The sequence below is a fragment of the Aspergillus flavus genome, chromosome 6 (assembly GCF_009017415.1).
Source record: "Aspergillus flavus chromosome 6, complete sequence".
NCBI lineage: Eukaryota > Fungi > Ascomycota > Eurotiomycetes > Eurotiales > Aspergillaceae > Aspergillus > Aspergillus flavus.
Genome location: NC_092410.1, coordinates 675,225 through 692,564, shown reverse-complemented (window position 1 = coordinate 692,564; position 17,340 = coordinate 675,225). Strand labels below are relative to the sequence as shown.

Below are 17,340 nucleotides of genomic sequence, written 5' to 3'. Positions count from 1 at the left end.
CCGCCTTATCCCCACTGGAAATCTCTTCCGGAAAAGATAATGGGCTGTGCTATGCAATAGCCCCACTGCCGATCTGTAAGCGATCTGGTTCAAGTCTCTACTTTATGGATCTAGTCGGCAAATTCCTCCTGCTCCGTATGGCTTGCATGACTCGACACAGTGAGTGAAATAACCAAGACAGAGATGATTCCTTCTTACATATATCTCGAGTTGAAATCAAGCAGTTGTCGTACCAAAATTTGTGAGGAAGCTCGTTTAGTCTACTCTCACGTCTAATCCTTTATTTTCCGCTTAGCTGAACTGTCAGCATCATGTGCAGTACAGCCCTGGCATTTATCTAAGAGAAACAAGCCTATACAGCGAGGAACCTCATGAAGCTAAAGTTAGTTATCAAGCATTTTCATGCAGAGAGAGAAAGGGCAAAGTCGGTCAAATCATGGAGAACGATACACGGCAACCCTACACTCCATGCACTTAAAGCAATACTGACCAGCATTGGATAATGGGCAACAAGTAATGTTCGATAATGTTGTCGCACTTCGGCGAAAAGGTGGGAAATGTTGCTAGAAACTTTCATAAATGCTATATAACAGGAAACGAAATCTAGTTAATCAATCCCGTTGTTCATTCAATTTAGAATTCTACATAGCAAACGCTTGAATGTACTGCTGAAATATAAAATGGCAATATAGTAATGGGTTAATGCACGTACGGATTACACTTCACCCAAAACACTTTGGATCCGAGCAAACACCTCTCGTACAATATCCGCACTGATAAGCTGTCGGTTGCCTTCAAATTCTAAATGCAGCCTTCCGTTCCGTGGAGTGGCATAAACCTCTGGCCGCCTTCGAGGAAGTAGATCATGCTCGTGGACAGTAATCGTGCTTCCGGAGTCTAGAAACGTGAACTCCATTTCATCCGCCTGTTGGAATGCTGTTCGCCAACCAAAGTCGACCACCTGCTCAGGCCAGTCGGTACAGTTCCGAATAATCTCCTCCATTCCTGCAGATTCGTGGAGGGAGTCATCAAGGAACTGGGCCTGCAATTGATTTGCGACAGTCACGATTGTGTCGTTCGGGCTGATGGATACGACGATCGGCACTTCAGTCATGGTAGGACCGACGACATTTTGTAGACTACCAGGAAGCATGGAGCGTCCCGTTACTAGACGACCAAAGACAACATCTTTTCGTCCGAATTGTTGAGAGAGGGCAATGGCACAGGCTGCGTGGAAAAAGGTCGCACTGGAGATCCCTTCATGGCGCTGGACGTTTGGCATTGGGAAAGATGTTGTTACTGTCATTCGGTCGGAAGTGCTGTATACCGTATCACTACAATTTGCTGGACTCCAGGTGGGATGGCAGGACTTCCGGAGCCTTGATGTCCAATATGAGAGACTTTGTTCTTTCTTGCGCTCGTTGAACGCTATGAATTGACGGAAAGTTGGCTGCATTGGAAGTGACTGTTGATAGTACAGGGCAGCCAAAGTTTGGATCATCGTGCTCCAGGTATATCCATCGAATTGGGCGTGTGCAATTCGGAAGACCAGACGATGCTTGCCACCTTGATGTCGAATAGCAACAAAGCGGATGAATGACTGTCCTAACTGACGCGATCTCTTGAGATCTTCCTCACAAAGTGTATGGGTGAAAGACTCCACATCGTCATCAACATCAAGAGTATCATAGATAGGCTTGAACCCATCCAGAAGAACTTGCCAGAACCGACCATCTGCTTGAATAAATACTACACGTAGTATATCAAAATGGTTGACAAGTGCTTTACACGCCCATTCTAGCCGGGCAAAGTCGACGTTGTGGGGGAGCCCGAAGATCCAAATCGGCAGTCTCCCGGGGGGGTCCTGAAGGGCGTCTATGACTGCACATTTTTGAAAGTCGGTGCACGGAATGACGTCTTTGACAATACCTGTATCTTCGTATAAGAAGGGCTCGACATGATCTTGGAGGAATGTTTTGTGATCATTGGTCTTCAGAAACGAAAATGCCGGCTGGGGTTGCGACGCTTCATCTTCCTCTGCCTTCTGTGTGACCAATAAGGCCATCTGAGATAGACGAGGGGCTTTGAAGATCTGTGCCACAGTGAGTGAAAGGCCCTGTAGCCGTGCAGCTGCAACGAGCCGCATAGCAGCGATAGATTCACCACCGATACGTAGGAAGTTGCTGTCGGCGCTGACACTCGCAGGTTCCACACCGAGCACAGAGGACCAGAGGACTTGCAGATTCTTCTCCATCTCGGTTGATGGCTCACGATGCTTCTTTCCATGAGATTGGAGTTCCGCTAGCCTCTCCAAACTCTGCGCATTGCCCAGGTCGCGAAGAGCTCGACGGTCGGTTTTGTTTGTTGTCGTCATTGGGATTTGTTCGACTGGAATATAAGCGCCGGGTATCATACTATTATTATGTTAATAATCGTATCTTTTGGATTAGAGAAGATGAGAGCAATGAAATCAACTTACTATTGAGGTAAGCGATGGATAAGCTTTTGCTCCAGGCTTTCCACGAGCTCGGTGAACGCGGATGGATTCTCTGATTTCCCCAGCCTATCAGTTAGGCTAACGAAGACGGCTAATAGTGGATTGCTATTCTGTGGTCTGATAATCTCGGCTGCAACCCCATCATAGACACTTGCATCTTCCAGGCAGACGCGAACATGGTATTCAACTTCTGCTAATTCGATTCGTTGACCTCTCAACTTGATCATTCCATCTTTCCGACCAATAAAGTCGAATGACCCATCGGAGTTGTAGCGCAGAAGATCACCAGTCTTGTACAAAGTTCCCGATCGTCCTGGGTGCCCGGGCGTGCCTTGCAGGAGCCATGAGGGATCTTTGATATATGCTGCCGTGGTCTTCTCTAGATCTCCAAAATACCCTTTGCTGACTGTGGGGCCCTCAATGAGGAGCTCACCAATTGCCCCGATAGCGGCGAGGCGATCTGGACATCCTGGCTGGGCCAGCCACATATTTGCACCATATGGCAGTCCAACATGGCTATTATGACAATTACTATCGAGACGAACAAACGACAGTGCTTGGGCACACTCAGCCGGACCATATATACCAATTATGGTCTCTGCTTGAGTCCAACGCACCACCTCAGACCTTTGGATAGGCTCTCCTCCCATGGCGAGGCATTTGATTCCTGGCATTGATGATGGATCCAATGAGCGAGCAACAGACGGGGTAAAATATACATAGTCACACTTCATGCGATTGAAAGCGCCTGGGATATCATTCCTTCGTTCCGATTCCGACGGAATGCATAAACAGCCCCCGCAGATCAGGGTCTGCAGATGGTTTGACCATGAAACGTCAAAGTTGTATGAGACAAAATCAAATACCCTTGAAGTAGACCGAATATTCAAAATCTCCTGCTGATGCTTGGCAGCAGATGCAAAATTTCGATGAGTAGTGACTACACCCTTCGGGGTACCGGTTGAGCCACTGGTAAAAACAACTGTCCGAATGGGTCAGCATAGCTGTATGAAAGATACATACGAGACATACCGTATATTGTATCTGATGGATGCGCCTGTGGCAATGGAGCTGTACTGTGAACAACAGGAGAGTCAAGGAGGTGATAACGATCGACAATCAGCAGCGTTGCATCAGAGAGACTACGAGCGAGGTCGTAATTCTTAGAAGATGTAAGAAGGAAGTTTGGATGAACTTGTTCTACGATTGATCGGAGTCGCGATTCAGGCTGTGTTGAGTCCATCGCAACACATGCAGCGCCGGCTTTCATTACCCCTAAAGCGGCCACCGAGTGCCACATGGACTTTTCAAAGCAGAGTGGAATAATCGTCCCTGCTCCGGCCCCAAGGGCGACAAGTTGAGATGCTAAAGAAGTTGAAAGAATATCCAGCTCTCTATAAGAAAGCTGTCCGTCCCACGAGCATATAGCGGGGGATTCCGGTTGCTGTTTGACAGTGTCGTCGATCAGTTCATGAACACACCTTTCACTCGCATGAGGAACCGCCGCATTCCACTGCCACAGTTGCTTAATATCCTCTGGACTGACAACCTCAATGGACTCGACGGTGTCGGTGGTTAACATGGCTAGCTGACGCAGGACATGTTCAAACTGTGATGCAATCCGTTCCATCTGCTCCACGTCCACAACTCTTGAATCAAAGCTGACCTCCATAGTCAGACTATTGTCTTCGGTTAGCTGACATAGAATCATTACTGCATTCGGATTGTAATCATCCAAATCATCATTAGCAGAAACTATTTTTCTCTGGTCAAATGGGCCGTCGATTATTCTACTATCACCGCTTTGCTGAGTAGGCTGGACTACCAGAAGGGTATTAAATCGACTGCCCTGTTCTGTATCAGTATTGATGCGTCGGGTATCTAGCAATTCCGACTGTTCATAGGCGATCATATCAATGGACTGCTGCTGAATGGAGTTGAGAAAGCTTTCCACGTCTTGCTCCGGGTCAAGCTTCACGCGTACTGGGACTGCGTTGATGAGAGGGGCGATCATTCGATCAAGGCCTTGCAAAGGGCCCTGCCGGCCAGTGACCAAGGCACCGAAAACCACATCGTCAGTATCTGTATAGCGAGCAGTCAGGATCGACCATGCGGCGCGTATAACTAGAGTTGCGTTAACAATCACAGATGGTGTCACAACCCAGTAGTCCGAAATTGCTTACTAGTTGAAGCCGTTGCATTCCGTTTAGGCCAGTGAAAGCCCACAAAGTCACGCCTCACAGTGCTGTCGGCTTTGGGATGGTAGTCATCATAAGGTAGGGGTGGAAAGGGGACTGCTTCAGAGTTTGCAAATTGGTTCTTCCAATACTCTCGGGCCTTCTCCTGGTCGATGGCCATGATATGCTTAACAAAGGCCTGGAAGGGTGCAACGGGTGTGGGGTCTATCAGTCCTGCATACACTCTCGATACCTCCTGGATCAGAAGATTCAATGAATAACCGTCGTAAATCGCATGGTGCTGGGTAAGAAGACAGTAGGTGTCATGTTCCGCAGCATTTCCGACAATAGCTAGGCGAGTAAGAGAGGTTGAGAGGCCCATGGATCGTCGGTCTTGCTGGATGTATGATGACACCGTATCACCCGTTTCCCATTTCAAAGGCTCGTTTACCTCAACCTGCACCAGGCCTTCTGTAGGCGTATCCACAATGCGGTAACGGAGGATAGGAGCTTTTGTTTGACTGACTTTTTCCCATGCTCTCTGAAGGCGAGGTATGTCGATGTTCTTTGCCAATCGAAGGGCAAACCGGGCAATATACGAAGTGTGACTCTTTGCTGTCATAGATAACAAAGATTTTTGCACACCGGTACAGGGAAAGACATCCTGGATCTCCGACTTGCTGATATCACATTGTTGAGCGATATAGTCCAGGGTCATTTCTTTGTCTTCTGGATGCCTTAACAAGGAGAACGGGGTAACCTCTACCTGATCAGCATCATCTCGATTTGCATCCAAGGGAGCCATTGCCTGCACCATGTCGCATAGTCGGGGCTGATTCAAAATATTTTGGACAGTCAAAGAAATGCCTTGACTGCGAGCTAAGGAAGCTAATCTCATTGCAGAAATTGAGTCGCCGCCAAGTCGAATAAAACTACTATCGATAAATATTTGATTAGCTGGAACCCCAATCACTGATGTCCACCATTTCTGTAGCAAACATTCCCGTTCCGTAGCTGGAGGCCGGCCATTTGACTGCCGTCCTCCCCCAAGTTGCTCCAATGTGAATTGTGATACAATCTCTCGCAGACGCCTGCGATCTGTTTTGCCACTGGGAGTCAAGGGCATTGGATTGATCGGGACAAACGTGACTGGTACCATATACATGGGTACTCGTGCTGCCATCTCATTCTCCAGATCGCCCGCTATCTCGGAAATTCTCGTTGGGTCAGACTCGATAAAGGCTACAAGAGCAGCCCGTCCTGTCACTTCTGGGGTCGCCACTTCCGCAACAACGGCGGCCTCGATGGACATATCAATGAGGACCTGTTGGAGATTATGCTCAATCTCCCCCAGCTCTATCCGTTGCCCTCGGAGCTTGACCTGCGTATTCTTCCTTCCGATAAAGACCAATGTCCCATCAACTGGATCGTACTTGACTAGGTCTCCGGTCTTATATAACAGCCCATCTCTTCCAGGAACCCGACCGTTAGGAGATCCCCTGTGTAGCCAAGATGGGCTTTCAATGAATGCAGACGCAGTCTTTTCCTCATCCATGAAATAGCCCTGTCCAACCAGGGGACCCTCAAGGTATAGCTCCCCAACGGTTCCAAGGGGCGACAGGCGCTCGCTCGATTGTGGGTCGACAACCCATGTCGATACACCGTATCCTTTGCCAATTGGAATCTTGGATGGGATGGGACTCGGGACCTTCCAATAGAGGGTGCCAACGGAACATTCAGCTGGACCATAGCAATTGACAGTAGGAACATGGGGAGTCCACAACGCGAGATCATCATGTGTGGGGGATTCACCGCCAAGATATATATTCCGTAGCGTTGGGACACGACTAGGGTCAAGCCAGCGAGCTATAGATGGGGTTAAGAGGGTATCTGTCGCTCCGAAGCGGCGCAAACTCTCACTCAAATGGCTTTTTCTTTCCTCATCACTAGGTATGCATACTGTGCCTCCTGCTACAAGGGTAGGTAGCACGGCTCCGTAGGTTACATCAAACGAGGGTGCAGAAAAGTCGTACATTCTGGTCGAGGGGCCAAGGTTGAACACCGGTTGCTGATGGACGATGGCACTGCAGAAGTGGCGGTGCTGAATGAGAACGCCCTTGGGAGTTCCAGTGCTTCCACTTGTAAACACGGCATACAGCAGGTCCGATGGATGTACCGACGGTAGTGGGGTAGTCTTTCCACGTCCCTCAGATGCCAAGCGCATTGAATCATGGCTCACTACGATGACATGCTCTACCATGGAGCAGCCAAGTGTTTCATTCGATGGTGATACTAGCATTAAGATGGGTTTCACTTGTTGCACGATTGCGTGGAGTCGCGATGCCGGGAGAGCAGGATCTAGAAATAGCCCAGCGGCTCCAGCCTTAACGACACCTAAAAAGGCAACGAAAGAGAATAGACATTTTTCAAAATACAACGGAATAATCATACCTCGACCAACACCCAGATCTACTAGCTGATGGGCGAGCTGCGTCGATAAGTAGTCAAGCGCTTTGTATGTCAATTCCCCATCCCAGGCTGAGATAGCAGTGGCTGTCGGCTGGGATTTTGCTGTATCTGAGATCAGATTATGGATACAGCGGTTGATGCTCTCATATCTGTGCGAGTTCCATTGCCAAATTTGGTTCAGGTCTTGTGTTGTGATCATTTCGAGATCGTTGGCAGCAACTTGATCGACCTCATGTGATGCCACTTTTCGCAAAAGATGTTCAAAATGGTGCGCCATTGTGCCAATTGTTGCACAATCAATCACCTTTGAGTCGAAAGTAAATTGCAGCTGGATTCCATTCTCCAACAGTGTGCAGCCCACTGAGAAGGCATAAGAGTTGAACCCACGGTAGCGATCTCTCTCACTTTGCGGTGACGACTCTTGGGGTGAGAATAAACCGCCCTCATCCATTTTTGTTTCAGGTGGCTGGATCATTAGGAACGACTGGAATTGACAGGCCTGCCGTGCTTCGTCGTTGATCTTTTGAATCCTCGACAGCCCGCTCTGCTCATACGGAATCATCTGTGTTGCTTGATTTTGTAAGCCAATCAGCATTGCTCGGATATTTTCATGGTCCTTCAATTTCACGCGAATTGGGAGTGTGGCAATGGTGGGAGCGGCCAATCTATCAATCCCTTGAACTGGAGCATTGCGGCCGTTGACGACAGTCCCAAAAACAACATCCGATGAATCGGAATAGCGAGAGCACATCAAGGCGAATACGAGACGTACTGTCGTCGACGGAGTAATGCCATCTCCTCTCCAACGGATGTCGCGGATGGAATGTTCCAAATTTGAACTCGGATGAGGCTCGTAGGCTGAATATGGCAGCGTGGGAAACTGTGATGCTTCGAGACCGGCGAACTGCGAGGCCCAAAAGTCAGACTCGGCCTTCTTATCCTGCCTGTTGATGTATTGTACGAAAGGCTGGAATGTGCTTAATTCACGGGAGGTTGTATGATGGTAGAGCGAGTCAAGGGTTTCCAAGACTAAGCCTGTGCTTACACCATCGTAGATTGAGTGGTGCATAGTCAGCGCGAAGAAGAAACGACTGTTTTCCCCAGAAGATGTCGTGAATAAACTACATCGCATCAAAGGTGATCCCAGGGCGATCGGAATCTGCTTTTCCTTTTCGATATAGTCTTCAGCTCCTTTTGCCTCGGTCCACACGTTAGTTTCTTCGATTACTACCTGCACCAACCCTTGACCGGGAAGATCAACAATTCGCGTTCGCAAAATTGGAATCCTCGCCACTGTCTGCTCCCATGCGGCTTTGAACCGGCCAATGTCGACAGAAGAACGAAGCTCTAGGATGTTGCGACCTGTATAGTCCCCATCGTGCTTCGTCGTTAATGAGAGCAGGCCTTCTTGCAATGGTGTACATGGGAATATATCTTCGATGCTCTCTTCAGAGATGCCACACAGTGATGCGACTTGTTGTCGGGCCAATTGAATATCCACAGATTTATCCAGCAGAGTGAAGGGAGAGGCCTTCTCAACCATGTCAGTCGTCGTACTCTGAATAACAGTAGCCATTTCAGCGAGTACGGGCTTCTCAAAGACCTGTCCCACTGTCAAGAGTATGCCTTGATCGCGGGCGAGCCCAACAAAACGCATTGCTTCAATCGAGTTACCAAGCCGGAGGAAGCTATCGTTCGCAGAAATGTTGCTCACTTCAATCCCTAAAGCAATCGCCCACAGGCTCTGGAGTTTGACCTCTGCTGGAGTCGTGGGTTTTCTCTGTTGAATTTCGGATTGCACCCGCGGAGTAAACGCAGAACCAATCTCCCGCAGTTTCTTGCGATCGACCTTCCCAGTTGGTCCAGTGGGAATGGCCGGGACGGGGATGTAATAGGATGGAATAGCATAACGAGGGAGTGACTTTTGAAGTTTCTCATTCAGGCCATTTGTGATGGAACCCACCTCTTCTGTTACAATGAAGGCCACCAATGTAAGGTGGATGCCACCCTTCTCGATTATGCCATCCACGACGACTGGAAAGTCCGCTATATCCACACATTGACGAATATGGTGTTCAACTTCTTCTGGGGCTACTAGCTGGCCACGGATCTTGAGCTGTGCATCTTTGCGCCCGATGAATACCAGGTTGCCGTTGCTGTCATATCGAGCCAAATCGCCGGTTCGGTAGATCCTCCTCATTCGTCCTCTTTCATTTCCCCTCTGGCCATGGCAGAGAAACGTTGGGTTCTCACAAAACATCCTCTTGGTCAATCTTGGGTTCCCAATATAAGCCACTGCGCACCCTGGTCCCTCGAGAGCGATCTCCCCAATAGCTCCAAATGGCGTCAGACGATGATGATTGTACGGGTCAACCAGCCAGCAAAGAGGCAGATATTGAGAACCAATCAGTTCAGAAGGGCCCGCAATTACCCCCGTGTACCATGAAGGTAGAGTGGCAGGGGAAACTGAAGCTAAACTGCATTCAGCCGGTCCATACCAGTTGATAACATCGCACTTGCCACTCCACCTTTTCGCGTCTTCTTTGGTCAGGTTCTCCCCAGCTTGGACGAGTGTCGACAAAGTGGGTACCGCTTCAGGGCTAAGCAGTCTTCCAGTTGATGGGGTACAGTGAAGGACATTAGCTTTGAAACGATTGATCGCCCTGGGCATGTCGCTGAGTCGTTCGGATTCAGAGGGTATGCAGAGACAGCCCCCATAAGCCACCGTGGACAGCGTTTCCACCGTGGCAACATCGAAATCGTACGACGCAAACTGGAACAAACGGGACAACGAGCTCATTGAGAATACCTCACCAGCACCTTGGATGTTTGCGCTCAGTGTTCGATGACTCCAAAGAATCTGCTTAGGTTCGCCAGTACTGCCAGAAGATATCAAGACAATGGCAGGGTCAGCCATCCCTGGAGAAGGGAGTGGATTGTATAAGATAGGTGACTCCAGCACCTCCTCGATAGTGAGACATTTGGAAAAGTGCTTCATCACGCCAACTCGCGATGGTGAAGCTACAGCAAGCACCACGTCGAGGGTTTTGAGGACGGTGCCCACACGATGCTCTGGTACGGCGACAGACTGCAGCAAGCAAACAGCGCCAGACTTCAGGATGGCGAGCTGCATGATCGGAACCCACTTAGACTTTTCCATGCTTAGGGCGACTGTGGACCCTTTGACGATACCCAATCCAAGCAACCTATGGGCGAGGTCTGTCGACAGTTCATCAAGCTCCCTGTAAGATAGCTGTCCATCCCAGGCATCGATTGCAATCGAGTCAGGTTGCTTGCCCGCCACCAAAGAAATCTGATCAGGTACTGATGCCTGGGGCTCTGCTGGAGCCTTGGAATTATTTCCCCAAAACTGTGTAATGTCGAAATTTGATGCTGTTTGAACATCTTTGAGCTTTGTGGTTCCTGGGTCTGTGGTGCATAGCTGCCGAAGGACTGTCTCGAATTGAGAGGCGATGCGACGAATCTGCCTGTGGTCGAGAATATGATTATCAAAGCTGATGTGCAACTTCAGCCCCGACCCGATAAGCTCGCAAATCAACATCAACGGATACACATTAAATGGATCCGTTCCTCGAGTGTTAAGATTAGACGAGTAGTGTCGTGCCTTAAATAGCAGACTGTCATCTTGTAGACTCTTTCCTTCAGCCACTGGTTGAATCACTAGCAAAGTCTGGAATAGCACAGAGTCAGTATTCTCTACAGCTCGCTGAATATTCTGCAGTCCACACTGCTCGTGGGGTATCATGTTGATGCTTTGTTGTTGTATCTGACCCAAGAATGTCTGGATTGTCTGGTCCCAATCGATAGAGGCTGCAATTGGTACTGTCGCAATTGTTGGACCACTACAGCGTTCGATGCCAGCCATATTCGCTTGCCGCCCACTCGTTGTGACTCCAAATACCACATTGTTGGAGGCCACATACTGCGCTTCAAGGATTGCCCAGGCTGATCGGAGGATGGTTGATGGCGTCATTCCAGCGCGCGGCCACTCGACTGAAATCGGATGATCCATCTCCTCGTTGGCCTGTGGTATGTAGGTTGAGGAGGGAAGGACAGGGAATTGCTGAAGCTCGGCGTTAGAAAGCTGGCCTTTCCAGAATTCTGTGCTGTCGTGGGGGTCAGTCTTTTGCAAATATTGGATAAAGTTGCGAAATGGTGTAAATTCTGCGCCACATTGACCAAGGTACTGATGTTCAAATTCATCCAGAACCATCTTTAGGGAGGCACCGTCGTAGGTACAATGGTGAATAGTGAGAATAAAGCTCCCTTCCACAATGGCCGCACGACAAAGTTGCGTCCCCATACCCATCGGCTCCTGTTCATCTTCTCGCACATAAGTAGCTATGTCGGTGCCAAAGCGCCAGGGAACATTGTCAAGTAAAACCTGGACCAACCCCTGACCCGGGAGGTCAATTATACGAGTTCTCAGGATAGGTAACTTCTGCAGGGTGGATACCCACGCTTGCCGTAGCCGGTCCGGGTTGACAGTGGATTGAATCTCAAGTACACTTCGCGATATATATTGGCCAGGGTCCTTTTCGCCTAATGCCAGAAGGCCTTCTTGAAGAGCGGTACAAGGATAGATGTCAAGGACCTGTTCCTCCGGTATCCTGCATTGGCGAGCAGCATACCTGCGACTATCCTCTTTGCCAACGCGTGGGCTCAAAAGAGAAAAAGGAGGAACCTCTTCAATATATTTGGTCCCTTTTACAAGCCGCTTTGACATATTCTCCAGTGTGGGGGCCTCGAATATGTCTGAAACTGTAAGCGCAGCTCCATCGTTGCGGGCTAGGGCAACGAGGCGCATCGCCATGATAGAATCGCCCCCCAGGCGGAAGAAATTGTCTGTTGCATAGATCGAGTCGACGGCTACACCAAAAACCTCTGCCCACAGTCCTTGAAGCTGTTTCTCATTTTCGCCGGAGGGCTGCCTTGCCTTCTGCCGAGATGGCTGCATTGCCGCTAGCTGCTCTGTAGTGAACGAGCTACCGATTTGACGCAGACGTCGGCGATCAGTCTTTCCCGTCTTACCGACGGGGATCGTGACCAGGGGAATGTACAGCTTTGGGATCATATAAGCTGGCAGCACTGTCGCCAGATACGGTTCAAGTTCGTCGACCGGCAACGCGGGTTTGCTTGCCATACCGCGGGAGCTAAAGAAGAGAGCCAAACTGTCCTTGTCGCTGAGTGATGGAGTAAAGATCTCTGCCACAGTTTTGACCTCATTTCTGCTCTTGAGAAACCCCTGCACTAAGCCCTCGATGTTCTCTAGATCAACACGTTGTCCTCGAAGCTTGCGTTGGGAATCCTGTTTTCGACCCACGAACAGAAGGGAACCACCAGAGGTATATTTGACGAGATCCCCCGTTCGATACAGGGTTCCGTCTCGCCCTGATACCTTCCAATGGCCTTGATGCAACCAGGAAGGAGAAATGAATTGCTTTTCATTCAGGGCAGCACCGCAGCTCCCTGCATAGCTGGCGACGATCGGACCCTCTATGAGTAGCTCGGCGATTGCCCCGACTGGAGCAAGAATATTAGGGTTTTTGGGATCAACTAGCCAGGTACAGGCTGCTTGACTTCGTCCAATGATCCCCGACTGCCAATTCCTGGGATCGAATTTATATGAAGTGGCTACGCACGCCTCGGCTGGCCCATACCAATTGTACACGACATCGAGATACTCAGACCATTGAGAAGCCGTCCTCTGTTGCAACCTTTCACCAGCAAACGTGATCTTCTTTAACAACGGCACATCCTTGGGCGTGATGGATTCTGCAGCAGATGGCGTCAAACAAATCCAATTCGCATTGTAGTGAGCGATGCTTTCGGACAGTCTATTTGTTCGTTCGGATTCAGATGGGATGCAAACACAGCCACCTGCAACGAGGACCGAAAGCGTTTCGACCGTGCTGACATCAAAATCGTATCCTGCAAATTGGAAAGCCCTGCTATTAGAATCAATCCCAAAGCATGTTTGCGCTGCCGCAATGTTGCTTGATAGCGTTTCATGGCTCCATTGGATAGGTTTTGGTGTTCCAGTAGAGCCTGATGTAAAGAGTAAAAAAGCAGGATCAGAGGCACGGAGCTCAGGTAACGGTAGACCTGGGCTATTTTCGATGTGAGCTTTCATCAGCTCATCATGAGTAGTGACCGGCACCATGCCAGTAAACGGACAAAGGTGGGATGCGTTCGATGTTATGACAAGTGTGGGCTGCAAAGCATTGATAATTTGGCTAGCTCGTTGACTTGAAGTCGGTACAGAAACAGGCAACACGATGCATCCGAGTTGAAGAACAGCGATCATAGTGATAGGCAGCCAGGAAGACTTTTCGAAGCTGAGCACGACGATAGATCCGGGGGCAACCCCACGCTCTCGCATTCGGCACGCAAGAGCGGTCGATCTTTCCTGGAGCTGTCTGTATGTGTGCTCGTTATCCCATGCGCATATGGCAATTTTCCCGGGTTGAGTAGCAGCCCGCTGCTCAATAAGAGATGTTACCAACTCAGTAGCGGCAGCTGGTAGATTACGGTTCCATGCCCAAATATCGAGCAGGTCCTCGCTGGTCATGGGGCTTAGATCTCTGAGTTTGACTTGGGCAAACTGCTCTGAGCACATTTGTCGCAATACATGCTCAAACTGCCGGGCCAGCCGCTGCACTTCGTCTTCCTCAATAGCCCCAGAGTCAAAGTTGATCTTGAGCTCTGCACCAGATTCTTCCAGCTGACAGATAATCATCATCGCGTAAGAATTGTAGATCCCAATACTATCGCTCTGTCCATCCTTAGCAACTAGGACGGGTCCCCCTTGGCTGTGCGCGTCTAAAAGTCCTGGTAGCGCTACGCTGTGTGCGCGGGAGAAAAGACCGCCAGGCTGCTGACTCTTGCCATGGTGAGCTGGTTGGATGACCAGTAGGAGCTCAAACTGTGCGGCTGCCTCAATATCCTCATCAATCCTCCGAATTTGCTGTAAGCCAAACTGCTCATATTCCGTCGTTTCTACCATCTGTCTTTGGATTTGCTGCAGCAGGTCTTCGACGGTCTGGTCCCAGTTTAACTTCACTCGCACGGGAACTGTTGCAATAGTTGGTCCCGCGATGCGTTCGATATCTAGCACAGGGGCCTGTCGACCACTGACAGTAGCTCCATACTTTACATCGTCTTTATTAGTGAGCGATGCTAGCAGTATCGCGAGTGCAGACCGCACCACCGATGATGGAGTAGCACTGGTACGGGGCCACTGCACCCCACTAATAACATGGTTGAAATCCAGCTTTTTCCTGGGAGAGTATTGTGAAGACGGAAAAGCAGTTGCATCGGAGCCAATGAGCTGATCACGCCAAAACTCTATGGCCTTTGCGGTGTCCATAGCCGCCACGTGCTTGACAAATAGCTGGAACGGAACGGGCGCTGAGAAAGCTCGAGTCTCCCGAAACGCCATTTCAACAGTATCCAAAATGAGCCTTGTGGTCCACCCATCGTATATCGAGTGATGGATCATTAATAATAGACGGGGAAATTCATCTTGAATTATCCCGGCCCGACACAGTGGTCTCCCCAAATGTGAAGCCTGAGAACTTGTGTTCATCAAGTCACGAATACACTCATATCGAAGCAGTGTCATCGGGGTCTTCACTACAACCTGAACAAGACCTTCTCCCCGTAACTCGACAATCCTAGTGCGCAGGATAGGCATTGCTGCAACGGTGTCTGTCCAGGCCCTCTCCAGCTGCGTCATATTAATGTCTTCTGGCAGGTCAAACACAGTGCGTGATGTATAGTCTGCGCTAGCTTCTCTTGCACTGATGGCCAGCATCCCTTGCTGTAGTGCAGTGCATGGATAAATATCCTCAATTTCGCCGACCTCTACCCCACACAGTGTGGCAGCTTCTTTACACAAGTCCTTCTTGCTTCTCCTCCCCGTCAACAGGGAGAATGGGAGCACAACCTCGCTCTGCACAACATTTTTGACCTTGGTTGCTAATTCGTTCAGAATGGGAAACCTGAACACATCTGCAACCGTTAAAGACAACCCTTCCTTTCGGGCTTCTGCAACCAAATACATAGCGGCAATCGAGTCTCCCCCGAGGCGCAGAAAACTATCACCTGTGCTGATTCGATTAACATCCAGCTCTAAAACTTGAGCCCAGATGTGCCGTAGCTGTCTTTCCGTGTCGGTTGTCGGCTCACGATAGTCGACGGCGGATACGATGGTTGATTGGAGCTTGACAATTTGGTTCCAGTCCAGAGCATTGCCCATTTCCCGTAGTCGCCGTCTATCAGCCTTGCCAGTTGAGGCCACAGGAATGACGTCGACCGGGAGATACACGGTGGGAATCATAAAGGAAGGTAAAACTTCACGCAATTTGCCTTCCAACTTGTCTATCTCACGCTTGACCCATTCTCGATTATCTGGTTGAGTCTGAACAAACAGAGCCAACGACGTGGTGTCGGACCCACGCGGCATAACTACGTCTGCAATCACGGAGATATCTTCTTGTAGACATGCACGGACATGATGCTCAACATCACCAATCTCCACCCTTTGGCCTCGAATTTTGAGTTGTGTGGCGTCTTTGCGGCCCATAAACATCAGCCGGCCGTCTGATTTGTATTTGACCAAATCCCCTGTTCTGTAAAGTCTGCCTCGTCGACCAGGAACATTGCTACTTCCTTCCAGAAGCCATGGAGGGTCATTGATAAATGCGGCAGCACTCTTTTCGGGGTCACCCAGATACCCCTGGCCGACTAGAGGCCCTTCTAGGAACAGCTCTCCTGTCGCCCCTGGGGTGGCCAATCTGTTGCTGTCATTGACATCGACAATCCATGTGCAATGACCAACTCCCCTGCCAATATCTGGTCGACCTTCAAAATGTGGACTAAGCAGGGAAAAGGCACATTTAAATGTGCATTCCGTTGGACCATATGTATTTAGCAATTTTACCTTGTCAGCCCAGCGAGTGATGTTGTCTCGGTATGGCATCTCCCCACTCAACAAAACCGTTTCGAGGGTAGTCGGAATGGGGTTTATAGTGCGTAATACAGTAGGCGTCACATTAATCAATGTGGCTCTGAACGCATCAATTGCGGCGGACAGATCGTTCAGCATATCCTCCTCGTTCGCGATGCAAATGCATCCTCCAGCGCAGAGCGTGTGCAAAAAGTTACTCCATGCGACGTCGAATGAATAGGGAGCGAAGTCAAAAACCCGGGATTTTGAATCAAAACCCAGCTTCTTGCCTTGGTAATGGACGGCGCTACGTACATTCGCATGACTGATGCATGCGCCCTTTGGTAGACCTGTTGTTCCACTGTTGGAATCAGCGTTTCTTTCTCTCTATCGCATAACTTGGAAGATACATACGATGTAAAGGAGATATAAACTATATCAGATGGGAAAGCGACGGGGAGTTCGTCCGTTGGCTCCACAATCTCGTTGTCGAAAAACGCATCATCCAGCTGCAGGATGAGTGCGTCCGTCAGGCCAGATGCTCGGGTGGTATGCATTGGCGACGAGATAACGACTCTCGGTTGTGTCTGTTGCACAATCGATCGCAATCTCGTGTCTGGTTGCGTAGCATCCAGCGCAACGGCAGCACAACCCGCCTGGATGACGGCCAACATGGCCACGCAGGTCCATCGTGATTTGGAGAATAGCAAGGGAATACTGGACTGTCGAGGAATTTTCAAAGCAATCAGACGTTGAGCCACCCGGTGAGACAGCGCATTCAACTGAGAATACGTGAAATCGCCATCCCAGGCGCACACAGCCAAGGCATCCGGATGATGGACGGCAACAGTTGCAATCAGATCATGCACGCAGCCTGGGACAGTCTTCGGGACTTCAGCATTCCAACTCCAGATTTGATCAAGACCCAGGATATGCGACTTCATGGTGAAATGAGATTGTTTCTTGGAACAGGTAGAGGGAATTGGTCAAGGATTTCTGCGCCAATAACTAGTGCAGAAGAAAAGAAACCCAAAAGGTAAGAGCTGCTAGCGGAACCCATCGAGGCAGAAACTTACGTGTCAGTTTTACATACCATTAACCAACAAAAATGATAAATCGCTTACATTGTTTGCCAGATGCAAAAGCAACCTATAACTAGTTTGGAAAGACAATCTTCACCGTATTTCCTGAGTAATCAAGTCACCCCGTGCATGGCGTTTCACGGG

The 17,340-nt window shown here is 49.6% G+C and overlaps 1 protein-coding gene across 1 annotated transcript; it reads right to left on the bottom strand.

The window, feature by feature from the left end:
- Nucleotides 1-557: 557 nt before the first annotated feature.
- On the bottom strand, nucleotides 558-17,293 carry F9C07_2193953 (putative nonribosomal peptide synthase). The gene is made up of 6 exons (XM_041294248.2): nucleotides 17,239-17,293; nucleotides 16,529-17,185; nucleotides 4,681-16,475; nucleotides 3,530-4,621; nucleotides 2,480-3,479; nucleotides 558-2,414 (listed from the first exon to the last, which is right to left on the bottom strand). Exons 2-6 carry the CDS (start codon nucleotides 17,056-17,058, stop codon nucleotides 716-718), a joined length of 16,116 nt encoding a protein of 5,371 aa, XP_041149557.1. The 5' UTR covers nucleotides 17,059-17,185; nucleotides 17,239-17,293; the 3' UTR covers nucleotides 558-715.
- Nucleotides 17,294-17,340: the final 47 nt, after the last annotated feature.

Bases quoted from the DNA above. Each gene is read 5' to 3' on its own strand.
- F9C07_2193953 (XM_041294248.2), bottom strand. From the start codon at position 17,058: ATGAAGTCGCATATCCTGGGTCTTGATCAAATCTGGAGTTGGAATGCT. The intron at 16,476-16,528 runs GTATGTATCTTC...TGATTCCAACAG, and splicing joins GTTTATATCTCCTTTACATC to TGGAACAACAGGTCTACCAA. The intron at 2,415-2,479 runs GTAAGTTGATTT...ACATAATAATAG, and splicing joins ATCCATCGCTTACCTCAATA to TATGATACCCGGCGCTTATA.